The sequence below is a fragment of the Homarus americanus genome, unplaced genomic scaffold, assembly GCF_018991925.1.
Source record: "Homarus americanus isolate GMGI-L3 unplaced genomic scaffold, GMGI_Hamer_2.0 scaffold44246, whole genome shotgun sequence".
NCBI classification, from domain to species: domain Eukaryota; kingdom Metazoa; phylum Arthropoda; class Malacostraca; order Decapoda; family Nephropidae; genus Homarus; species Homarus americanus.
In genome coordinates, this window is record NW_024745309.1 from 67,963 (window position 1) to 94,650 (window position 26,688).

Here is a 26,688-nt window from a genome sequence, read left to right on the forward strand (position 1 = left end):
CGCCTCTACTCTTTTAATGTCACCCTAGACGAGTTCCAATTGGCTCTTCGTGTTAGTTAGCCATTAAGTCGTTTTGTCAGGCTTTTTATGCAGTAATATTTCGTTTTTGTTGTTGTTGTTGTCATTTACTTCTAATACCTGGAAATTGTTTTTGTTATTGGAGTATCTTAATGGTGTGTGTGTGTGTGTGTGTGTGTGTTATTGATATTCTTAGTGTTATTGATGGTTCTGTTATTGTTATGTAATTGTAATAGATAATGTATTAATTTTGTCCTTAATATTACATCATCTTACTGCCCTGCCACCACCACTCACCCTCCTGAGAACAGTGAGTTATTATTGTTATTGTTTGTGTAAAATACTAGAGGTAATAACTCACCACATTTCCGGGTGATGAAGAATTACATCTGGATCCTCTTTGTCGTATAAATGTAACTTGTGTGTAATTACCTTGTTATACCTGTAACATTCTCTAATGAGGTTGACCATCGTTTCTATAATACCTAGTGTATATGTAATTTACCTGTCTGTCTTTACACACACACACACACACACACACACACACACACACACACACACACACATGTATATACTGCGCGTGCGTGTACATAAATCTTTCAGTAAAAATACATAAAAATATGAAGGATCTTGTATGAAGCAGAAAATAGTATTACTTAAGAATGAACAATTAAGAGGGAGGTTAATGATGGTAACTGACTGCAGCACAGTAAATAAACTGAGTCATTACACGCAGTAATTATTTTTTATAGAGCAGCCTGGGCGTAAGGTGTACCTACCTGATAACTGCGGAGGTATAAACACAACACAAGCAAACAATAGCAAGGTAACAATGAGCTCCACTAATGAACGAAAACATAAACACTAGCTGTTTGTTAAACCAATGTACTCACAGCTTCCTGAGTGGCCACCATGAGAATAATGCTTCCTGAGTGGCTAACATGAGTATAATGCTTCCTGAGTGGCTAACATGAGTATAATGTTTCCTGAGTGGCCAATTTAAGCATGATCTTTGCTGAGTGCTTAATATACTCGGGAATATAATGCTCACTTAATGATCAACATACTTATAAAGATTCTTGAGTGACCCAACATAAATTATACTGATCACCAGCACACACATAAACATAATCAGATCACTTAACCAATATTCACAATGATTCAGTGACTTAAACTATAAGCCATACAGGTACACGTCAACTAAGGCTCGCTGAGTGGCCATCCTAAGCTTAAAAAAAAACCACCCTAAACACGACCAGACTAACTAACTCCTGTATGCAGATGCCACAAACGCTTACAAAATTAACCAATAACTAACGTATTATTACTTGTTCAATGTATATATTCACGACACAAAGGTTTGGTGTTACAAGGCTACTGTGTATTTTCCTCAGGCAGTTGGATAATTAGGGGGGAAGAGAGGTTTTTAAAAGTTAACTACACAGACTATTGTAAGTTTTGTGAGGGTAATGTTGAGTATTTTGTCTGCTAAAATGGAGGTGGAAGGGAGAGACGTAATTACTGGTGTAGGAATAAGAATGAGGTGTGTGGGTAAGGACCTGTGGGTATTATTTTAATGAAGAAATTATAATCTTGGTTTATTATTTATTTCTGAACAAGGAATAAAATATCGTAACGTGAAATTATATGCAACAACTACTGCTATTACTACTGTTTCTATGGCTATTATTATTAGTGCTGCTACTACTACTACTGCTACTTCTACTACAACTACAACCACTACTTTTTTTTTAAACGTGGCCTCCAGCCTCCCCCATTAGCCACACCTTCGCCACCATTTTATTAGCTTAATATTATATTCTACTACTACTACTACTACTACTACTACTACTACTACTACTACTACTAGTACTACTACTACTAGTACTGAAAACAGGTGTTAGGATGAAGGTTATATTGAGGTTGAACATTATTTATTCCAGTCTTTATTTACAGAAAATTGTACATATTATACAACGCCAAGAAACTCTTTGGCACTAAACAAAATACAAAAAAACACATTCAGGGTCTCCACCAGAGTTAAGTTCTTGTGTCATAGAAGGTAAGAACACAACAGCCAGATGTCTGTACCACAAGAAAACACAGACAGCCACAGACAATAGAAAGGTGTCCTCAGTCTGTACCACAACAAAACACAGACAGCCACAGACAATAGAAAGGTGTCCTCAGTCTGTACAACAACAAAACACAGACAGCCACAGACAATAGAAAGGTGTCCTCAGTCTGTACCACAACAAAACACAGACAGCCACAGACAACTCAGTAGCATAGGTTTCATTTTACAATACACAACTAATCTTGGCTTCTGTCGGCTTCCGTCTCTCTAGGATATAAGACTCTTGACCAGAACCACGCGACGTAAGGATTCTCAAAGGTATATAGTTGTACATAATATATCTCTCACGACTGATAATGCAATAGTAAATAAAAAAAATGCTATATTGAACATCTCATGAGGTGGAGTTTGACATGAGGACAATAGGAACATGAATACAATGAAGACATGAGTTATATGACGTTGATCAGGAGTACAAAGTGTTACATTATTTTTGTCACATCATTCAAGGCTGAGATTGAAGAAGCAGCATCAGAAAACAAAGAGAAATGATTGGTTAGACACCTAAGTTAGTGGAGTCTAATATGAAGAGATAGTTGTGAGGGTCAAAGACACAAGACTCAAGCAAAAACGCTATTTAAATACATGAAACTCACAAAGAAAATAGAAATAGGAACTCCAAGAACTCAACTAGATTTCAAGACATCTTCACTGATACTAACCACGATGAAAATGTCTTGAAATGAATCCGAAAGCTTAACTATTATTCCCTCCATTTTTGCCTTACGAGTTCCATGTATTATGCTATCCACGTATATATTGTGATTTCCTTTTGCAATAAGACTATGTATGTATCTTTAGGACTTGTTCGTGACGACACAAACACAGACATATAATAAATTAGGAAGACATATACAAACTACACGATACAGGAGACTAAATATTTATAACAAAAACTATAGTGGGACTTTATCAAGGACACATTGACGTGGTTGGTAGAAATAAAAAAAATATATTATTGGTTTTATCATCAATACAGTTTCTCCAGTAGTCAGAAGAATATGTAATGGTAGCTGGATAGTTAATTTCAAATGGCATACAATTTCATGATAAGTCAAGCATCTTTGAAGGTTGCCATGACTACTATCCTACATTAAAAAAAAAATAAAATAAAATATTTGATTAGCGTAAAAGAACAGTGAAAGTCAGGTATAGTTAGTGAGGGTTTTGACCAGAGAGTTTTGACCATGGTGTGAGTTTTGACCATGGTGTGAGTTTTGACCATGGTGTGAGTTTTGACCATGATGTGAGTTTTGACCAGAGTGAGAGTTTCAAAAGACACAGTAAGTTTTTCCTGTGCAGAGTAAACAGACACTCTTTGGTGTAGCTGAAGCGCCGAGTGTTGGCCGCGTGAGTCAGTAAGCAAGTCCAATGAGTCAGTGAGTCAGTTAACAAGTCCAATCAGTCAGTGGGTCAGTAACAAGTCCAATGAATCAGCGAGTGAGTTAGCAAGTCCAATGAGTCAAGAAAGGAAATACATATTTCCGAAGTCAATACCAAGTCCAAAAAGCCAGTAAAAAAAAAATTAAGTCCGATTAATAAGTCAGAATTGGATTTCCAAGTCAGAGTAACAAGTCCACAAAATAACAACAGGAATTTCTTTAGTCCAAGTAACAAGTCCGAGAAGTCATTAGATGAAGTCACAGTTGGTTATTAGGTCAAGTTGTTGATGTCAAATTGTGAGTAGTTGTGAAGTCAGGTTGTGAGGTCAGGTTGTGAGGTCAGGTTGTGAGTGGGTCATGGTTGGGTCAATAACATGGCACTGGACCACTTGAGAGAGACTGTTAAGACTTTCTAAGACTCACATTAACTGAGGCTCTAATAAACAGTGTTAAGCCTCTTCTGTTTCCTATATTCACTAAGTAATATTCGCTGTCTTGTGAGCCGGGTACTGAGTCACTGGGTGGTGAGTCGCATGTGAGTCACTGTATAAATCACACCTGACTCCGTATACCTAGCGAGTCATTTCTACAACTCACAGCATCATGAGTAGCATATGACTCCGTACATGTGAGTCATTTCTACAATTCACCTCATTATGAATCGAGACATTACATCTCATTTATTTTGACAACCTCCTGTAACTCATCTCAGGTAATGACGGTAATAACACAGGTCTCTCATAATTAATTAAACATAATATCCTCATTAAAAATATAATTGCATGTATTTTCTATTTAATTCCAGGGTTTGGATGAAGTTACAACGAAGGTAATATTTACAACAGGTGTTTCGTTTTAAAATTACGTGTAAGATTTCGTAATTACATACTTTATTAATTATTAAATACCTTAGATGTGGTAAAGGAGTGTTTTTGTATTGGTTTTTTTTATATAGGGAAAAATCTAATGGGTGTTTGTGTGTTTGTTTGTTTGTTTGTTGTTTTTGTTCTCTCTCGTGTGTATAAAATTATTAGGTTTGTAGTCTGTACATGTAGGAACATCATGGCCGTCTCTACTTGTTCTCACTTTATCACCAACACTGTCCTTCACCAACACTGCCTACTTCACCAACACTGCCTGCCTCCTTCACCAACACTGCCTCTTTCGCCAACACTGCCTCCTTCATCACCATTGCCTACACCAACACTGCCTCCACCAACACTGCTTCCATCTTCAACTATTCACGCCACACACACACACACACACACACACACACACACACCTAAGTTCCATACAAGTTTGCTGTTATCAATATTATCTAGGAATTTGTGTGAAATTTACAGACTCCAGAAGTATCGTAGACTCTCTGTCTCTCTCTCTCTCTCTTACAGGTTTTACAGTATCACGGTCACCCAGATCTCTTAAAACCCTGATGTGACATTCCTTTATCTAATCCTCATCTAGAGTAAGATTTTCTCTCTGTCTGTCTGTCTCTCTGTCTGTCTGTCTGTCTGTCTGTCTCTGATCATGCTTCACTACTCATCTACGACCACTACTACATTATAAGGCGTTTGGGAATGTGTTAAATTTTCAGTGAATTTTTTTTTGATCAATTATTTTTCACAACTGGAATCTGACACTTGATCTCTTTATCCTTGAAGAGTTACATAACACACACACACACACACACACACACACACACACACACACACACACACACACACACCCACACACACACACACACTTTCTTACATATACCTATTTCGTCTATTATTTAATTTTGGACATCTCTATATCAATATATCTCAAGGCTGTATATCATATAACAATAATCTCCAGCTTGAAAATTCACTAACTAGTCATTGTTTATTATTGTCTTGGTTTCTCTCTCTCTCTCTTTATTATCAGATTCCTCCCTTATTCCCAGACATTCACTTGTTTATGTATTAAGAATCATCATAAGAATGTGGCGGGAGGGAGAAAAAGACGAATGAGTTTTTCTTTTGTTTTCTAGGGAAGTATAACACTTTTTTCGTCCGGTAACTTAGCGTTGCTCTCCTCACTATTACTCCGGGTTTTTTTTATTCACTTCACACACTCTATAATATTCAGGATTTCTTTATCAATAGAGAGAGAACATTTTTACACTTTTCATTTCCTTTGATCAAGATATTTTAACATTTTTCATCGGGGTTTTTCTTCTTTCAACACTGTGGAAAATACGTTATGTTTCATCCTTGTTTTCCATGTGTTGTCTCTCTCTTGTCACCTGCCTGACCTGAGTGATGGTCAGTGATAGGTTTTAATTGGACGTGCTCGATGCCTCCTTTTAGTCTTGGCTTACTTCGAGTTCTTGCACTGCGCAGAAAGTAATTGTCAGATTCAAGGAGTGCGCATATGGTAAGCGCCAGGCTGGTTTTCTAGCCCAGACGAACATTGGGTTCTATAGGACTGCGCAATGTGATCAGCGTCAGGTTCTAGGACTGCGCAATGTGATCAGCGTCAGGTTCTAGGACTGCGCACTGCCCTCCTGGCCTCGGGGGTCACATTCCTCGTCACTCATCACGTCGTCCTCGTCGTACTCGATCATGGAGAGGTCGTCCTTGTCGTCGGCTTTACCAGAGTCGCCCTTGCCACCGTCAGCATTGCCGCTCGAGTCATCCTTCTTCGGTCCTCCTCCTCCAGCCTGCTGCTCCTCCTCCTGCTGTACCCTCTTGTGCTTGGTCCTCCGATTCTGGAACCACACCTTCACCTGCAACACAAAAGTCTCAGTATCACTTATACATAATAACACAGAATCTTTTAAATTACAGTTATATCGTTACAAGATCACACGACTTGTAACCAACCAGTCATATTACAGAGAAACATAACACAGGATCATTTTATTTCTCGTAAACTTAAGAGATTGTAAAGTAATTCCTCGTTAATGAGAGGAAATGGGTTAAAACGACACACTTTCTCGCCACTGGATATTTCGTAAACGTTAATTCTATCGTAACTAAGAAACAAGAACAGTATCTATTTTATCATGGCTGCTCCTATTAAATAATAATAATAATAAATTACATTAACGTATGTATAACAAAGCAACACTGTTTTGAAGCGAAAATTATTGTACCGCTAATTCATTAACTAATATACACAGGTGTAATAGTATATAATTAAGATATATACATACTATACATAAAATACTAATGAATATGTCCAATAATAATTTTAAATAAAAATAAAATATTCTTGGCAGGTTATGACAAATTTTCTAAAGACTATTTCCTTTAAGTTCAACTCTAATCATTTTTCTCGGTAATGTAATAATTTGTACTCGTCTATATAAACAAGTCTTATAATTGTCAATATGTCCCTGGAGACTCGGTGGCTTGTTATGTGTAGTCTCAAAACCTCATGAGTCACTTTCACTACAAGAAATTTTTACAACTGACTGTTTTAATTAGGGAAAAAAAAGTCACTATATTTCTCTCTCTCTCTCTCTCTCTCTCTCTCTCTCTCGTTCCGCCCAGTTGTTTTACGGTCATGAATAATGAATTTCTCCATCGCTTTCATTTGATTTATAATGTTACCTGCACCTTTGAACACCTGTCTGATATCACCTGCAGCTCTGAACACCTGTTTTATACCACCTGCAGCTCTTAACACCTGTCTGATACCACCTGCAGCTCTGAACACCTGTTTTATACCACCTGCCTGACACCACCTCTCTCTCTCTCTCTCTGTCTCACTTCCTCACACTCACCAATCTCTCTCTCACCCCCCCCCCCAAGTGTATCCTTCATCTCGCTAATGTCTAACAAGTTTACAAGTCCAGCCTCAAATCCTTAGTCATCCACTTTAGTCCAGACATTAAAAAGTCATAATATACCCAAAACAGGTGTATAATTGAAGGTAAAACAGCGTAAGTGTATAATTTGACCTGTGCTCATAATCACAAGTAATATACTGCCTGAACACCAACCCCAGGGTTTGATTTTGATTTACTTAAGACAAACTCTGGGCGGATCTTTGGGGTCGGATTCTTGGTGTCGAATCCTTGAACCCGGATCCTTGGAGACGAATCCTTGAACCCGAGTTTTTGGTGTCAAATCCTTGAACCCGGATCCATGGTGTCGACTCCTTGAACTCGGGTCCTAAGTGTCGAATCCTTGTACCCGAGTCCTTGGTGTCGAATCCTTGAATCCGAATCTTAAAGTGAGGACTATAAAAAAAAATCGTACCTTTTCCCCCTAAAACGGAGATATGAAAACCCAGCTAACTACCTCACACCAACTAAAATAAATTACGATACCAACCAACATGACGTCAAAACTGCACCGAGAGACTATCGTAACTGTAACGATATACATCAGGGCGTTCTTAAGCCAAGGGAAAAAAAACGAAGACATTTAACGAACGAATCTTTGAGAATCTGGACCCTGGCTTTAAGAATACCGGGGTCCTGGATCGTAAATCTCATGTGGCAGCCTCAGCAAAACCACCTTCGTCATTGTCGGGGTACTGTTGAGTCTGTGTGTGTGTGTTTATATATGTGTAGTGAACACATTAAGCTTTATGATATATTGTGTATACATTGTAGAGTTTAGGCACATATTGAACATTGCACAGAATAAGGCACATATCAATTGATCAAACACCTCTTTTCAATATGATAAGTTGCACGTGTTGAGCATTGCATTAGGTGTGTGTGTGTGTGTGTGTGTGTGTGTGTGTGTGTGTGTGTGTGTGTGTGTGTGTGCGTGTATCGAGCACATTAAGCTACCTGATACATATTGCAGTGTTCAGACACATACTGATCATTGCAAAGAACATTGCACATACACGTCTTTTAAATATCATAATATCGCACACGTTAAACCTTATATACCGTGTGTGCATTGATTACATTAAACTATCTCATATGTATTGCACACACTTAACGTTGTATATAACATTACAAACATCAATTATTTCAACACATCTTTTACACATCACAGCACATATTCAACACGTAGTAAATGTTTCGCCAACACACTACAACACATGTCACCGCTGAAGGAGTCAATACCGAGGTGCCTTTGAGTCGTGTAGTACCAGAACGGAAGCGATAAATCTTGATAATGGAGACGCAGGGTTCACATATATCTACTGCGATCGATCGTCGGTATCAATTATGAGAAAGGGACGAGATACAGATAGGGAGGGAGGAAAGGGGTGGGAGGAGAAGGATGGGAGAGAAGGTGGGAGGGAGGATGAGGAAAGGAGAAGGGTAGGGAGGAAGAAGGAGGGAGGAAAAGGGTTGGTACGTGGGAGGAAGGAGGGTAGTTGGGAGGGTGAAGGAAGAGGGAGGGAAGGAAGGTGGGTGCGAGATTGATTGGAAGGAGGGAAGGTAGGTGGCTGGAAGTGGGAGGGAGAGTGGGAGAGAGAGGAGTAACAGCTGTCACACACAAGCAATGACAAGGAGAATTAGAGACCATGAGAACACACACACACACACACACATGAAGAGTGAGTTAACGTACAGGTAGAATAAGTTGACGAACAGGTACAATGAGTTGACGTACAGGTAGAATAACAAGAAGAAATAACAGGTAGATGACGTACAGGAAATAAGAATCACGCAGGTAACACAAATTTTAATGAGCTCCTGGGATGAGTCTCTCTCAATATCAGGTATTCGTGAGGCTGAAGGCTCCCATGTACTCACCCACTCCTACACCTCAACTCTTCCTCAATATGTAAATACTTTTTAATACATATTATTACACATATTTGCTATTATCTACAACTATGTGTATATTTCGATGTATAAACGTCATTATTATACACATACAAACATATACAACTGTGATGAGGGTGTATGAATTCTTATCTGTGAATTAATGACGTTATGTATACGTACACATATATGAATAAACTAAGGAAATACTTATATATGTAATACAAACATAGTCACAGTTACTTACACACCCATATACACATTCAACCTCGTGTGTGTGTGTGTGTGTGTGTGTGTGTGTAGTGTGTGTTTGTGTGTGTGTGTGTGTAGGACTCCAAGGACCAGCTGTTATTAAGGAGGTTTAAATGTTTTATCTTTATCTATCTATAACATCTATAGATTTCCTGATGTGCTTTTGTTTTTGTGTATTATTATGGAGTTATTTCGTTTATTATTATGATTATTATTATTATTATTATTAGTGGTAGTTGTAGTAGTAGTAGTCGTAGTAGTTCTAGTGGTAGTAGTGGTAGTAGTAGTAGTAGTATCCATGACGTTTCTTTATCAATATAAGTCAGAAGAGGTAAACAAAAAAATATCTGTCATGTTCCTTCCATTTTGCTGCAGACGTTCATAATCCCGCATCTCTTCTGCCTAATTCTTCTCAACATGATACGTCTTCTTTAGTCTCTCTCTCCCCCTCCCCCACTCCTTCCTCCTTTCCCCTCACCCTTCCCCCCTCACCCCACCCTCAGGAGTGTGTCATCCCCCCCTTCGTGCCCTGGACAGCTCCTAGGCTTGATTAACACGTCAGACTCCCTGCCGCCAACCTGTTATTACGACCTAACCTGCTACACGATCCCCCCCTCCCCCGCCCCCTTCCCCCCTTTTTTTTGGCTTTTCTTGAAGATTTTGGTGAACTCTTCTCTAAGCTTCACGTGTCTGTGTGTGTGTCTCTGTTATGGTTGTGTCAGGTTGAGGGCGAGAGGGGCGTGCGAGTCGTGTACAAGTGGTTTATTCATATTAGTTTAAGGAGTTTGTTTTGGTGTGTTATTTTATATGCTTGAGAGGCCATTTCACTTTGTAATGGAAATGCGTGGCAGAGAAACCCAGACATTAACACAATTATGCGCTTGTTCTAAATCCACAAAGTATTCCAAATTATACACCAGTCTCCCGCCTCGACAAATGCGATAAAAAATAAGAGTGGGTGAAGGCGGTAAACAACTCACCACAAAGTTGACTAATATAGTCATTTGCTCCCCAACCTCCGCCCCTAACAACCCAATCTGCTGTGTAATAATAATCCCGGGGCCTCCTCAAATTTAAAACAACACACAGCTCAATTAAACCCTAACCAGCGGAAACTACAAGAGGATTATGTAGGCCAACCTCACTACACCGGACCTGGGGACAACCTCCTCCAGGGGAATACACACTGCTGGAGGCGACACACACACACAGGAGGCTGGACGTCCGCCTTACACACTCGCCTCCTTCAGGGTGATGCGACAGGGGAGTCCTCCAGTCCCATGGCGTCGTAGTATCGGTGCGCTGTCCCTCCGTACTGTGGTTATTCCAACAAGCGGGCGATTATGCAAGCTAATTATAGGCACGGAGGTAGTTATCAGGTGGTTAGGACCATAATACCATCTCATGTCTGATGAAAAATGTTGTGGTGAGGAGGGAGTATATACGATGAAGTCTCTCTCCCTCCCTCCCCTGCACACCTCACTCAGGCTATATTTACGATCCACTACTGTGTGACTGCATGTATAAATAAATGAAAAAAAAAAGTTATTCCTTCCCTCAAGTTATTCACCATTGTTAAGGAAGGTTTTGGCTCATATAAAGAAAGAAATATCCTGTACATTACTAGACACGTCATGATCCAGAACACTTCACGAGATATTAAACTAAACTCGTCATTATAGATATAGAGTATTACCCAAGCCGTGAGTCGTCTTGGTGTGTGTGTGACTGTGTGCTTCACGAGTCTCTCTCACGCAAAGGTCAAAAAACACCGTCGTTTGACACTGAGTTACACTTTAGGAGAAACATGTCCCGGTAATTACCTCCAAATTAATTAATTACATGGGATGAATCCAATATTACTACTAAGCATGCATAATTGCCCCGCCCCGACCCCGGCTCTTCCGTGCCTCCCACGTATAAAATCTAACCTGTAACACGACACCGCTAATTAAGCTGTAAACTTACTCCTCGTCCGACCTTTTCATTGGCAAGAATTGAAAGATATAATATTGAATTAAATCATTATCCTGTTGAGCTACGATAACAACCTGGTATTTTATTATGAAAATACTTCGTGTTGGCGAGGCGGGGTTGATTACCATCTGTGTCGTCCAATATGTTACAATTATGAAGCATATTAATGACGGGGTCGAGGCTGTAAACATACGGTCGGTGCCACGTAGGGAGTCATCATACTGGTCATGTATGTTGCTCCATAACTTAGTGCCGCCACCACTCTCGTCCTCCTTACCCTCTTCCCCTTTCCTCCAGCATTACCCTTACCCTCTTCCTCCTCTCCTCCTCCTCCAGCACTACCCTTACCCTCCTCCTCCAACACTACCCTCACCCTCTTCCGCCAACACTACCCTCACCCTCTTCCGCCAACACTACCCTCACCTCTTTCCTCCTTCTCCCCCAAAACCAGCTTGTATAAATAGACGATGATGTTAAGGCCATGACGGATAAACAGACAGTGTGGAGAGGAGAGGAGAGGAGGAAACAGCGTTGACTTGAGGTGCCGTCGATATGGTGCAAGAAACGACAAAATGAAGAACTAATCAGGACAGGTCTTCTATCTGGGGCTGTAGGTTAGGTTAGGTTAGGTTAGGTTAGGTTAGGTTGGGTTAGGTTAGGTTGAGTTATGTGACTCTGACTTTGTTCTGGTTATAAATGAAGTGTTTCCTTCACTAGATAGTATTGAACTTACGTGGCCATTTTTATTAATACCATCTAATACCGGTTTTTGATATAATACACATACATACAGATGCAGATACATACACTCACATACACTGAGACACACAATTATTAATAATAATGGATGCCCCTCGTGTAACGAAGATGGTCAGCCTAAGGGCCACCTAGCAAAGAATTTGTTTTAGGTATAGAAGCTATCGCTAAAGCAACAACCACACACTAAGTTAACGAGCTGCATGACCCAGTGTCAAGGAATATTCCGAGAAGACCGGACAACTCGCCAACTGCACTGGCTAACCACTAACCTGGAACACGATTCGCAAATCGATTAACATCCAGGTCCCCAATTACTGCTGGGTAGACAGAGGCACAGATCGCCCCACACACACACACACATACACACACACACACACACACACACACCATTACCATTATTGATGTACTTTATTCTCTCATTTACTCGTTATTTCCTCGCCTCCTCCTCACCCCGGTGTTGTTAACCCTCGGTAATATATCACAGTAATAGAGGCTAGATCGTACGCTTTACAGGGACGACCGAGTTTACAACAGCCCACAAAAAGGTATAATTTAGGTTAAAATATTACTTACCAACGGTGAGTAACGCCCGTCCATCACCGTAATGCTTCCGTAAATTAATGTTATCGTGGCGGTAGTTTTGCCAACCTCATTTCGTCCTCAAATACAATAATGAATATTCATGATTTATTTTTGTTCAGTTAGAGACTCTTGAGGTTTATTAGTGAGGTTGAGGCAGGTAATTCATTGTTTGGCATCTACCTGGTGCATCTACCTGAGGAAGAATCTCCCACCTAAGTATATTTTACCTAATGATTAATAACCCTAACCTAACCTAACCTAACCTAACCTAACCTAACCTAACCTAACCTAACCTAACCTAACCTAACCTAACCTAACCTAACCTAACCTAACCTAACCTAACCTAACCTAACCTAACCTAACCTAACCTAAACTCTATAAACAAGTTCTCAAATTCCTTTAACTATATGAAAGAAAATATATACCTGTAGTTTGTTAATTAAATCTTATATAACAAACATTACTCGTTGCTTTTATATCAAGAAACTAGGGAGTATACTTTATAACGTATATACGGTGTCCTTAGAACTGTAGTGTGTTTAAATATATATATATACATCAGTGTTATTCCTGTACCACAATTTATATATATGAAACAACAAATACCTGCTGGTTTATATGTGACTCCAGCTGAGATTTTTAATGAGATCAAACAGCTATTTCCTTGACGTCCATCAGCCAACCAGTACCTGCGGTGTTCTACTCGAGTATAAAAGTCAAATAAACCAAAAAAAAATACCCTAGGAAGTCAACATATTTCGTGGGGTAAAAGTCAATTGAGAAAAGAAAACCAGAAGCTTTTTTTTTTCCCTATAGGACGAATATAAGATTAGGGAAATTCCCCTATGAATACGAAACAGTGGGGGAAATTATACACCATATGTCATTATTACGTTAGATATGACACTGAGAAAATCAGGTGACGTGTGATTAGCGGATTGGGCGTGGCGTAAGCGGTTCTTAACCAATCGCTGACGACGCTTAGATGTCCGGGCATGGTGATTGGTCACGTCTAGAGCGATTTAGGCGTAAACGAGCCATTTGGTGGTCGGTTTTTATTGTTGTATTCTGTGTCGTTGGAGCTGTTGATGGTTGTTAAGGGAGGGGGGAGGCGAAGTCCTAGTTTGTTCCCACTCTAGCGCTAGTTTCTCTCTTATTAGCGTTAGTTTCTATCCTTTTACCGTTAGTTCCTACCTTCTTAGCGCTAGTTCCTGCCTAATTAGCGCTACTTCTTACTTTTCTAGCGCTAGTTCCTACCTTCTTAGCGCTAGTTCCTGCCTAATTAGCGCTACTTCTTACTTTTCTAGCGCTAGTTCCTACCTTCTTAGCGCTAGTTCCTGCCTAATTAGCGCTACTTCTTACTTTTCTAGCCCTAGTTCCTACCTTATTAGCCCTAGTCCCTATCTTATCAGCGCTAATTCTCACCTTACTAGTTCCAATTTGTTCCTCACTGTAGCGTTAGTTCCCACCCTTACTATTTTTCTGCACCGGCGCTTGTTCCTAACCCAACAAGCACTACCTCGTTACTCACCACTTCAAAATAAAAACAGGAACCAATAAAATGTGTCAAAATTCGTCAATATTTGTAAAAAAAAAAAAAAAATCTTTGAACAAAATTACTAGTTTACTTCAACGATAAAAAATTAATTTAATATTACACTCGTATTTACACAGCATATAAATTCAACTCTTCAATTACAGTATAATAAAGAGACGATAAATATTGACTCACTGAATAAATTATGACAAGGGAAGGATTTAGTTTTTTGTTAGGAAATGAAATATATGAGAATCGTATTTATATATCCACTGTGTATGCAATGATAAAATACTACTACTGTTAATAATAATAATAATAATAATAACAATAATGATAATAATAATAATAACAATAACAATAACAATAACAATAACAATAACAATAACAATAACAATAACAACAACAACAACAACAACAACAATAATAATAATAATAATAATAATAATAATAATAATAATAATAATAATAATAATAATAATAATAATAATAATATAACTGCCATCACACGTACACAAATGACTCACATACTATCAGGCAACTTGTCGAATCAGGGGTACTCCTTGGGGGGAGGGGGGGGGTGACCTTTATGAAGTGGTACTTAGATGGAGTGTGACCTATAAGGGTGACGATGAATACAAACCACATGTAAGTGTGAATAAGTGTGAGCCTAGGAAGTGACTACCAACATGACAGACAGACAGAGACAGACAGACATTTCGTGATATTCAAAAACTCATGAGAATTTTGGGTAATGCTATTGACCCTCATTTACTGCCCAATTAGAGGTCCTTCTCCATACACTGTTACCTGTGTGTTAGTCGCCATGATCACACTTAATGGCAACTGATTAAAAGGTAGAGACGGCCCCATTATCTATTATGACGTCATTTAAAGGTCTCCTGAACAAGCATTGGACTTCTTAGGATAATTTAGACCAATTAGCGATATTTAAGTTAGGTCATTACTGCCCCATTACACCTTTTCATTACCTAATTAATTTTAAGTATTTTGTTTTCTCCCTGTTATTGAATCTTGCCATTAAATATTAATTACCTGTAAATATTAACGCAATATATTAACATTTAAACATTCAAGTGTACGTATGTTAAATATTATCCAAACTATGACAACAAACTACTATCATAATGAGTTGTTGATATCAAACGTCATCAATTCTTACTGCTATTTAACGAACGATGTGTAAGAGAGGTTAGCCCATTAAATCGAATCCCGTTATATGGAGGTTTCAACTCTACATGAAAACAAAACAAGTTCAACAACTATACGGTCATTAAACGCGTAATAAAGTCAATAATTACACAAATCCAAAAACAATAAGAAAGAAAAGGATTGAACTCTTTTTAAAGTTTCTATCACGTATACACAAAGGATCCCAGCAAAAGCATCGTGTCTACTTAATCCCTTGACTCAATAGAACATAAGGGATCGAAGCCTTTTTCCCCTCTCGTGTCTTATATCACTTATAGATATCTTAAAAAAAATATAAGAAATGTGGGGGGATAAGTGGAGTCGGAATCCCCCAAAGGACATCTAATTCTTTTTAAGCAATGGGTCTTGATGGTGTAGGAGTGTGGGATTGAAAATAACCTAAGGAAAAAAAAAAGCTGTTGATTTATGAGCCAATAAGTGTGTGTTGTGTAGTGTGTGTGTGTGTTGTGTTGTGTAGTGTGTGTTGTGTGTGTTTGTGTAGCGTGTGTGTGTGTGTGTGTGTGTGTGCTTCTGATGGTTTTAAAACATTTTCGTGGGTGTAGCATGATCATAAAGTACAGACAGACAGATAGACAGACCTTCAATAAAAGTATAATTACTGTACATTGTTGTTTTATGACTGAAAGAGACTCTGTATGATATATTTTCCCCCTCCAACCATTTATAAATATATGAATAGGTAAAAATCGGTCATAAAATACTTTCCAACAGCTGGCTATAGTTTTACTCCATGAGAAGCAAAAGCCTTATCGTGTAATCTTTCCTTCCCAAACAACAGACAGGCTGAGGAACAACAGTCATTACATCGTCACTGTAACAATAGCATCTTTTGTTTGCAGTTAAGTGAAGGTTATCGTTCTAAAAATATTTCCCACCCAATTACGTCCAGTAAACAACAGGTCAGGATTCTAAATTGGTCAATTTTACGCCCCCTAGTATGTTTTATGGCACTTTCGTGTTCGATAAACTTGTGCCGGTAACACTTGGTGGGCGGTATGAATGAACAGCACTTTTCCTGGACTTAGCATGGGGTCTTGTGTCTTATCACTCCCTACCATCTTAATGGACATTTTGTGAGATTTTCAATTACTCGAGGCAAAAGATGCATGAAATATTCCCCTTTGTCCCGACGATACGTAAAAATATAGAGGCCATTAACCTACTTGATTCTTATAACATTACGACAGGCGTAATTACGAATGCAATTATCGTCATTTTTGCGAGTAAAGAGAACATTTGCGATGGTTCATAATTTTTGGCGGGCAGTAAGGTGAGGGCACTGGAGTCCTGAGGGGAGGAGAAGAGGAAAGGAAGGAGGGAGGAAAGGAGGGAGGTAGGAGAGAAGGAGAGGCGGAGAGGAAAAAGTAAGGAGGGAAGGAAGGAGGAGAGAGGAGAGAAGAAAAGGAGAAAGGAAGGAAATGGAGGAGAGAAAGAGATAAATAAGAAAGGAGAGTAGGACAGGAAGAAGAAGGAAGTAGAGGAGGGAAGGAGAGAAAGAAAGAGGAGATTAGGAGGCTAAGGGTGGAGGAGGGAAAGAGAGGAGGAAGGGGAGAATGTTGAAGGGGTATTGACTTGGAGGAGGAGCTCGTTGACCCCTCCTAACCTAAATTACTGACACTGTTTTGCAGCAGTTCCGGGAAACAACCACCAGAAGCAATCTAATGTAGACAAAAAAAAAATGTTCTTAGCGATGGAATGATTGTTAAGTGGTGGTAGTTGTGGTAAATGACTATGGCTGTGGTGAATGATTGTAGCTGTGGTGAATAACTGACTGGTATCTCTGACATGCAAATTCGATCAACTTTACTCACTAATTACAAGTATTAAAAAAAACTCCTATTAACTGACTGTACTAACTGACTGTAAGAGTGGGTTAATATTACTAACTGTTTACTGTTTAGGTATACTTGTGGTTATGCTTCTAGACCAAGTTCTTATGGGGTGTTTTATGTGTCATGGCGAGGTGAGGTCAGGTCAGGGTCGTTGATAAAGACTGGTAACTGCTGTAGGTGGATGAGTAATTGTATTTTTAAAGGATCCATCTTAACATTACTACCATAAAGACCAATTATTTTAATGTCTTGTCTTGTCTTGTCCTGTCATGTCATGTTTCCAGGTTCATAATATCCAGGACGAAAGGTTTATTACAGCTGAGGTTCTTCCCAGTGATGGAGGTTCATTCTAGTCGATAAATTTTATACCAGCAAAACTGTGAAATTTTTGTGTTGTTATTTATCTAAGTGTTTCTGTCTTCATTCCTTGCTAGTGTTGCCGGTATGGAGAGAGAGCAAGAGAGAGAGAGAGAGAGAGAGAGAGAGAGAGTGTGTGAGTTACCTGCGGCTGCGGTTCACCCTGGAGGAGGTTCTCGCGGTACGCCATAGTTACGGTAATAAGCCCTAACTTCCGCCCCTCTCCTCCCCCCGCTGGTGACTGGCCACACACACACAGACACACAAACCAGGCCACAGTACAGGCCACACCAGGACAATAAACTCTCATCAAGGTGGCCACATCATAACTAAGACCAATACAGCTCAGACCCTGCACCAGATTAAACCCATATTAAGCTAAAGGAAACTTACTAAGATAACCACAAGATATTCTCCTCAGAGTAATGGCTGGCCAGTACAACAGAGACGCTACCCATTATGACCAAAAACCACAGAGCAGTGCAGGGGAGGACACACCGCCACGACCCACACCACAAGACCACACAGGTGTAATAAAGACCCCACAAAGACTGTTCACCTGAGCTATTATGGCGAGTGAGTCAGTGATTCATTAACTAAATTGTCCTAACCACTGACTATATTTCTCACGAGGCTTTTATACACAGTTAAATGGCCATCAAACACACATTGCTATTCACAACTGTCGTAATTTATATAAGTTGGTGTATATAAATAAATAGAAACTTATACAATAACGTTTGTGTTTATTGTCTGAAAAGGATTGATGGTTCTTTTATAATGTTCTTGGAGGGAAGGTGCAGAGTCTCAGGTGGTCGTGTTCTTGGCCATTAGACGTTTAGAATTAGATTTTGATTTTGATAAAGCGTCTAAAATCAATACTGTCATTGTCACTCTTCATTGCCACTGTCACCGCTCGAGGATGAGAGAAGATAAAAGGTGTAGAATTTCCTTCGGTTGTCAGTTCATCAGTCTGACAACATGGAGGGTCATAGCGCGTTCACTTTAACTCCTAATATCAATACATCACGTCAGCGTTCACTTAAACGCCTAAGATCAATACATCACGTCAGCGTTCACTTTAACTCCTATAATACATCACGTCAGCGTTCACTTTAACTCCTATGATCAATACATCACGTCAGCGTTCACTTTAACTCCTAAGATCAATACATCACGTCAGCGTTCACTTTAACTCCTAAGATCAATACATCACGTCAGCGTTCACTTTAACTCCTATGATCAATACATCACGTCAGCGTTCACTCGTTTCGTATGATCAGTCCATCAGGTGTCAGTATTTACGTATCTCCAATTATCAGTGACTCATATATCAATATTTACCTGTCTTATAAAATCAATCCATCAAGGTGTCAGTTTTCACCTGTTTGGAAGATCAATATTACAGGTGTTCAAGTGTCCATTAACATTGTAACATGTGTACACCTAGTTCATATGTTCACTCATTCTTTGTTAACAATATCTCAAGTGTTACAATGTCCCTTTATAACACGTACACATTACCTGCAGGTTCCTCAGTACTCCCCCAGGTAAACATAGCAGTCAAGACTAATTTTCACCTGATATTCCACGGGCCATAAAGTGTGGTTGTTGGTAACACATTCAGCGCACAGTTGTGACCGCGGTGCTGCCTACTGCGCTTAATAGCCCACGTACAGTACAATTCCTATTTCAACCTGACATGCAAATTATTTCACGGTAATCCCTCCCAGTTATTCGAACCAATCACACGACACCTTGATTTATGGTCCGAATGTCGAGTAAACGTCAAAATTCTCTATCATTACAACAATTGGGCGATATTTTGGGGAGTCTTTGTCTATTGGGATTTTCTATTAATAGTAAACCAATTATATGAAGACGGTCACGCAGGGGAAGGAAACGTTTGAGGAATCATTACGGGAGTTCGCATGTTAATGTCGGCCCGGCTGAGAGGTCATTAGATTGCTATCAGAGACAAGAAGACGTGTTTGGCCGCGGTGACCACTTGCTGTTACCTCCAACTTAACATCGTTCATGTGAGGTTCGTCTCCTGCAATGAAACTTAATGAGTTATAGTCAGTGGTAGGAACTAGAGGAGAGAGAGGGGGGGAGGGGGGTTGGTTAGTAAGTGGAAGGGATCTGTTTTGTGGTGGAACTACAGATGGGAAGGGAGACGATGGTGTGAAAAGAGGGAAGGATATGGGAGGAATAAAAAAAGTTAAGAGAAAGGAAGAGGAGAAACGAAGGAGAGTGAGATAAGACAGATGTGGAAGGGATGAGGGAGAGTGAGAAGTGAGATAAGGAAAGGAGTAGAAGGAATGATAAAGAAAGATATGGAAGAGCTGTAAGATAGATGACAACAAAGAAGAAAATATAGATGTTGTCGACACTTCCCTCCTCCCAAAAAAAAAAACATGCCCCATCAGCTAAAAATTTCATCTCTTGTAAACTAAATCAAACTTTAACTTCCACAACACAGAAGTAACATAAACAAACAATCAACCAACCACGCCCCTACGCCCACACACGGAATCACTTCATGACATCGACCCAACTATTTGATAACTCGGAGATATTCACCATTCAAGGGAGGGAGGGGGGGTGGGTGGTGGGGTGGGGACTTTCAATCACCTAGCGACTGGTTGAGGAGTTGGGTTGTTAGGTCGTTGTTTATACCTTACTCACGACCCTGTTATGAAGCGTTCTGAACCTCCTACTGGGTAAATGGTGTTTAAGTTCTAATTTTATGTCACGTTGGTGGGGGGTTATTTCCTCATATAATCGGAAACATCCCTAAGCGTCGATAATAGTGGAGAGAGAGAGAGAGAGAGAGAGAAGTAACTTGACTGTTTCTTTAGTTTTGTTTTCTTACTTCCTTGACGTGTCTTACCTGAGCTAACGTCTTCTCCTCGAGTGCTGACAATTCTAAAAATTACGTGAGATTGTTGTGATTTACGGCAGCATTAAGCCACAGTTTCGCTAAGATTCTCGTCACAAAACACGACTTGCACCTGACAGATATTTTTTCCTTGTGGACACGAGCACACACATACACACCAGGTTATATGTATGCAGCTCACACACCTAATGATTGTCGGTCCAAGTGGATGAAGCTGTACTTTTTTACCCTGCAAAGCAAAGGTTGTGGAGGAAACTAGAAGCTTTCCGCAGCAAATTGCCAGGTGAAGACACCGGCGCATACTGGCCTCAACTCTCAGGGCCGTAATGCAGGACTAACACCCATAGACTCTCGACTCTATTGTCCAAAGCCACATAGCACCTTCCGCCAGCCAGTCCCCGTGTGGGGAGAAAACGAGGATAGACAGTGCTATCCTCGGCAACATGAAAGGCGAGGATCCTTCTCAAGCTAACGAGAGCCTCGACCAGACGGCTGTCCGTTGTGAGCAGAGTGTTGCCCCGGGCCCTCATATATTCAACATTATTGCACGCAAGTCCCGCCAGCGTTGACAGGCTCTGAACACGCTACACTGAACAAAGCAACATTGCCAACGTTCACTAATGTCCATCTCAACCCAGCTCATAACATGTCATCTTATCAAACGTTACAGCTTGTTCTTGTTCCATCCCTGATGTAATCGACTAATATCTTGTCATTCAAAATTCCCCCTTAAGTGAGGTGAAGTCTAAATGTAAGAGCGAGTGTGGTGGTGGTGGTGGTGGTAGTGACTGTGGTGTTAGTAGTGGTAGTGGTGGTGGTGGTGGTGGTGGTGGTGGTAGCGGGGCGCGAGGTCTGGTTGGACGTCGGGGCGGCCAGTGAGCGAGCCGTGTAAGGGGGACACAGAGGCATTACCAGGCGGGATGGTGCGTGATTGGGGGCTCGTTTACGGCCGCCACTACGGACACGGGAATTTTTACGGGTGCTGGATAGGGGATACGGGAAGCCAGTCACAGATCCCGCCAGTAAGGGGAGGGAATGGAACAAGTCAAAGAAAACTGACCGGGTACGAACTGATTCAATAATTACCTGCAGACGATAGCGGACCTGGGGGAAGTCTTTGAGGATCTGGAATTCATATCCGACAGAAAGAATGATTATAATGTACCCGTAACTTTTATTAGTGGTGCAAACACACGCAATACTGAACCCTTGAGAGAACGTGGTTGAAAATAGAGATTCAGACGCCCAACCCCCCCCCTCCCCTCCCCTCGCCCAAATTTAATGGAAGAGTGAGGAAAATGGATGACGATTAGTGTAATGTTGCAGAATGAGTGTCAGGTCGTGAGGGAAAGCTGTCCCGGGTCAGCTAAAACATAAGACATATTTATAAACTGTCTCCTATGGTGGTGAAAAAAGGAAGGAGGGGAAAGATTGACCCAACACAATGTAGAGTGATAAAAGATTCTTACTTGAGGGGAGAAGGAAGAGAATATGTTGTGGTCTCTCTTCTTTGTTAGTTAATGGTAGTGGATGTGTGATTCAATGGACACACACACACACACACACACACACACACACACACACACACACACACACACACGAAGACGAAAAAAAAAAGATGAAATATTGCCTATGGTTCCAAGTTTTTTTGTTCTTGTTTCGTACAATATGTAAACAACGAATCTTCACTACGTAACACTGATCAAGTATGTGTGAGACAACAATAACAAACAACAGCTGTATAAGGTATTGGCTGAGGGGATATAGAGGAAATAGTGAACATTATAAGGAGTTTAATTACCTGTGTTTCAGAGAGGTTGAGGGTCTGGGCCAGCTGTTTCCTCTCGGCTCCCACCACATACTGGTTCTTCTCAAACGCTTGTTCAAGTTTCAGCAGCTGACTCGGGCTGAACGCCGTCCGGATCCTCTTGGGCTTCCTGAAGGGCAACAGGAACGACGGGAAGTCTGGCCCTGGGAAAACAAAGACCAGATTTTCGTTATTGTTATGGGGAATTTTTATTGGGTATGTGTAATGATTCAAGCGTGTGTATATTTTTGGGTACACACACACACACACACACACACACACACACACACACACACACACGAAACAATAGAAAATATATCGCAAATAAAAATAAGAATTAAAAACAAAGGCAAAATATCGTATCCAAAAAACTGTGTCTGACATTCACCTCAAAACAACAACAGAAACAAAACAAAAACAACAACAACAATAAAAGAACAAAAATATAACGCATATCTTGAGAAAAAAAAAAACAATTATATTTACGTTTACAATACAAAGACGAATATAAAAAAAATCGATTATATTATTTTAGGTTTTGCAAAGTTTAATAAATCTTCCTTCGGTAACAGTAAATAACAACACGCGCTAATAATATATTCTGTGGATTATTTTTTTCCCCATATTTCTCACATATTTGTTGTATTAAACGTAATGCATCATAAAGCACACATTTTAAAATAATAATTGATGTTGTATTTTGTAGATTAAAATTCGGTGCGATGATTGGTGTGTGTATGACTGGGTTTAGTGCATACCAAAATCAGCTGACGTAATGAAGGTGTAAAATTGTAAATGAAACAAGGTAAAAAAGTAAAAAAAAAAAAGTGTGTAAATGTTGTAAATAAAAAAAAAAAATTAGGAATATTTTGTAAATGAAAAAAATAATAAAGGTGTGTAAAAGACGTAAATAAAGAAATAGTGTGTAAATACTGTAAATTAAGCAATAACAAAATAATAAATTCCTTTGTTAATTTGACAGAAAAATCAAAGTTCCTAGTTTAATAATAATAATAATAATAATAATAATAATTATAATAACAACAACACCAACAAAAACAATAATATAAGTAACAATAAAAATAACAATAATAACAATAACAATATACAGCACAGGTAGACTCGCAGAACAAACAAATACTCCCCCTCCCCTTACTACCTTCCTTTGAGAAAATATCACAAATATTTAACACACAGAGAGGAACAGCAGCTTGAGCATCTCTTCTCTCTGATCTCTCATTATTTACAAAAGAAAGAGAACAGAGAAAAAAGGAAAAAAAAAAAGATAAAAAATATTCAGCTTCGAGAGAACAATTGGTGGAGAGGAGGAGAATGACAGCAAGTGTGTTGTCATGTGTGTGTGGGGAGGCCACTGTGTGTGTGGGGGTGAGGGCCGTGTGGGGGAGGGCGAGGCCACTGTGTGTGTGGGGGTGAGGGCTACTGTGTGGGGTGAGGGCTGTGGGGTGCAGGTCAGGTGGGGCTACTGTGTGGGTGAGGCCACTGTGTGGGGGGGCCACTGTGGGGGTGAGGCCGTGGGGGTGAGGGCTACTGTGGGGGTGAGGTCACTGTGGGGGTGGGGGCCAAGAGGTCACTGTAAGAGGTTACCAGGAGGTGAGGCCACTGTAAAGAGGCCAGGTGGGTGAGGGCCAATGTGTGGAAGGGTGAGGCCACGTGAGGGGAGGGGGCTATTGTGTGTGGGGTGAGGCTACACTGTGTGTGGGGGAGGGGGCTGAGGGCTGTGTGTGTGGGGTGATACTACTGTGTGGGGGTGAGGGCTAGGGAGGTGAGGCTACTGTGTGGGGGTGAGGCACAATGTGTGGGTGAGGGCTACCGTGTGTGGGGTGAGGAGGGCGTGTGTGGGGGAGGGCCACTGTGGGGAGGGCTACCGTGTGAGGAGGGTTACTGTGTGGAGGGGTGAGGGCCACTGTGTGGGGGTGAGGGCTACTGTGTGGGGGTGAGGCTATTGTGGGGTGAGGGCTGTGTGAAGGGGTGAGGCCACTGTGGGGTGAGGTTACTGTGGGGTGAGGGGCTATTGTGTGTGTGGGGTGAGGGCCACGTAAAGGGGCAGAGGCCATTGTGGAGGGGCGGGACAGTGAGAGCAATTATAAAGGGCGAGGTCTCTTGGGCTTTCACCACCACCTCCACCACCACCACCACCACCACCACCCACCACCTCCACCAACTGCCAAACAGAGAGAGAGAGAGAGAGAGAGAGAGAGAGAGAGAGAGAGACTGTGTTTGTTAATGGTCTTCCCTCAAGCAGCACAGGTATAGGAACCACAAGCAGGCGCCAATAACGAGGTGAGGGGAAGCACCACGAACCTCTCTAATGGCGTTTCTTAAAACCCTCTAGGACACTATACTGACGATTCGTGATCTCCTCATAGCAACTTTCTCCCTCATAAATTCATTTCGTGAGGTTGTTGTAGCACCATCTTCTCACCAGGACGACTTTCCAACCCATAACGGTATTCACTGAAATCCCTTAAGCCTCTACGGTATTACTAAAGGTTTATAATCGACCATAAATATCTTTCTTCTTCATATTTTCAGTTTGGAAGTTCTATGGAATTTTCTGGAAGTTCATGAATTGTTGGGGGGGGGGGTAGGGGGGAGGGAGGAGGGGTGGGGAGGGGAGGTGAGGTAGGGAAGGCGAGGGAGTGGGAGAGGGAAGGGGGTTTCTCCTATTGCTGTATAGGTAAAAAAAAATAAACAAAATTAAGGCCTTCATGTTAGGTTAGTTTATTGCAAGTTACCTTATCGGGATTTATTAAGAGGATAACGTTACGATATCGGGAAGGTGAACGATTTGGAGGTAGTTATCGGTATATCAACCTGAGCGCCATAATCATCCGATATAGTTTATTATTATTGTTATTATTATTATGCTCGGGTGTCCACTTAACTACAGCCTGGTGCCTGGGTGTCCACTTAACTACATCCTGGTGCCTGGGTGTCCACTTAACTACAGCCTGGTGCCGGGTGTCCACTTAACTACAGCCTGGTGCCCGGGTGTCCACTTAACTACAGCCTGAGCCTGCCAAGTGTGTCCACTTAACCACAGCCTGGTGCTGGGTGTCCACACTTAACTACAGCCTGGTGCCTGGGTGTCCACTTAACTACAGCCTGGTGCCTGGGTGTCCACTTCTAACTACAGCCTGGTGCCTGGGTGTCCACTTAACTACAGCCTGGTGCCTGGGTCCACTGTCCACTTGGGTGTCCACTTAACTACAGCCTGGTGCCTGATGTCCACTTAACTACAGCCTGGTGCTTGGGTGTCCACTCTAACCACAGCCTGGTGCCTGGGTGTCCACTTAACTACAGCCTGATGTCCACTTAACCACAGCCTGGATGTCCACTCCTAACACAGCCCGGTGCCTGCGTCCACTTAACTACAGCCTGGGTGCCTTCGGGTGTCCACTTAACTACAGCCTGGTGCCTGGGTGTCCACTTAACTACAGCCTGGTGCCTGGGGTGTCCACTTAACTACAGCCTGGTGCTCGGGTGTCCACTTAACTACATCCTGGTGCTCGGGTGTCCACTTAACTACAGCCTGGTGTCCCCCCGTGCGTGAACATTTGTCACCCGTATGACCATTGCATGACTCTTTAGAAGGGCGATGTATTGACTCCACGGTACATTACTGGCCATCACTTGCTACAAGAATGTGGCGCTCTACTACCACTACTACTACCATTACTACCACTACCACAACTACCACTACTACTATTACTACCACTACGCTGTGATGGACGGACGGACTGACGGACGTATACAGTAGATGGAAGGATTGGCGAACAGATGGAAGGTCGGGCGTACGTGAGAATTCATAATAATAATAATAATAATAATAATAATAATAATGATGATAATAATAATAATAATGATGATAATAATAATAATAATCTCCTCAGCAAGTACAGTAAACAACAAGAAAACCAAATAAACAGGAATAATTTTTTACCTTTGTGTGTGTGTGTGTGTGTGTGTGTGTGTGTGTGTGTGTGTGGACAGTAAGGTGCTCATTGTTGATTCGAGGCGACCTGTGTATTAACCATTGTCCGGGAGCGAGTGTCTCTTGTCAGGTGCTCTAGGGGGTGGAGAAGGGGGAAGGGGGAGGAGGAGGAAAGGGTGAGGGGATAGAGGGAGTCACCAGCTGTCCAGGGTGTCACTTTCATTAGCGTGTTAGCACCGTATTAGCAT

At 41.0% G+C, this 26,688-nt stretch overlaps 1 protein-coding gene across 1 annotated transcript in view; it reads right to left on the reverse strand.

Annotated features, from left to right (window-relative positions):
* Positions 1-1,948: 1,948 nt before the first annotated feature.
* The window catches only part of LOC121878641 (homeotic protein empty spiracles-like), a 51,258-nt gene continuing 26,518 nt past the window's right edge, over positions 1,949-26,688 (reverse strand). The window contains exons 2-3 of the mRNA XM_042384968.1: positions 22,480-22,649; positions 1,949-6,289 (exon numbers count right to left, since the gene is read on the reverse strand). Coding sequence (XP_042240902.1) covers positions 6,047-6,289; positions 22,480-22,649 — 413 coding nt within the window. The 3' untranslated portion in view covers positions 1,949-6,046. The remainder of the gene's footprint in view (positions 6,290-22,479; positions 22,650-26,688) is intronic.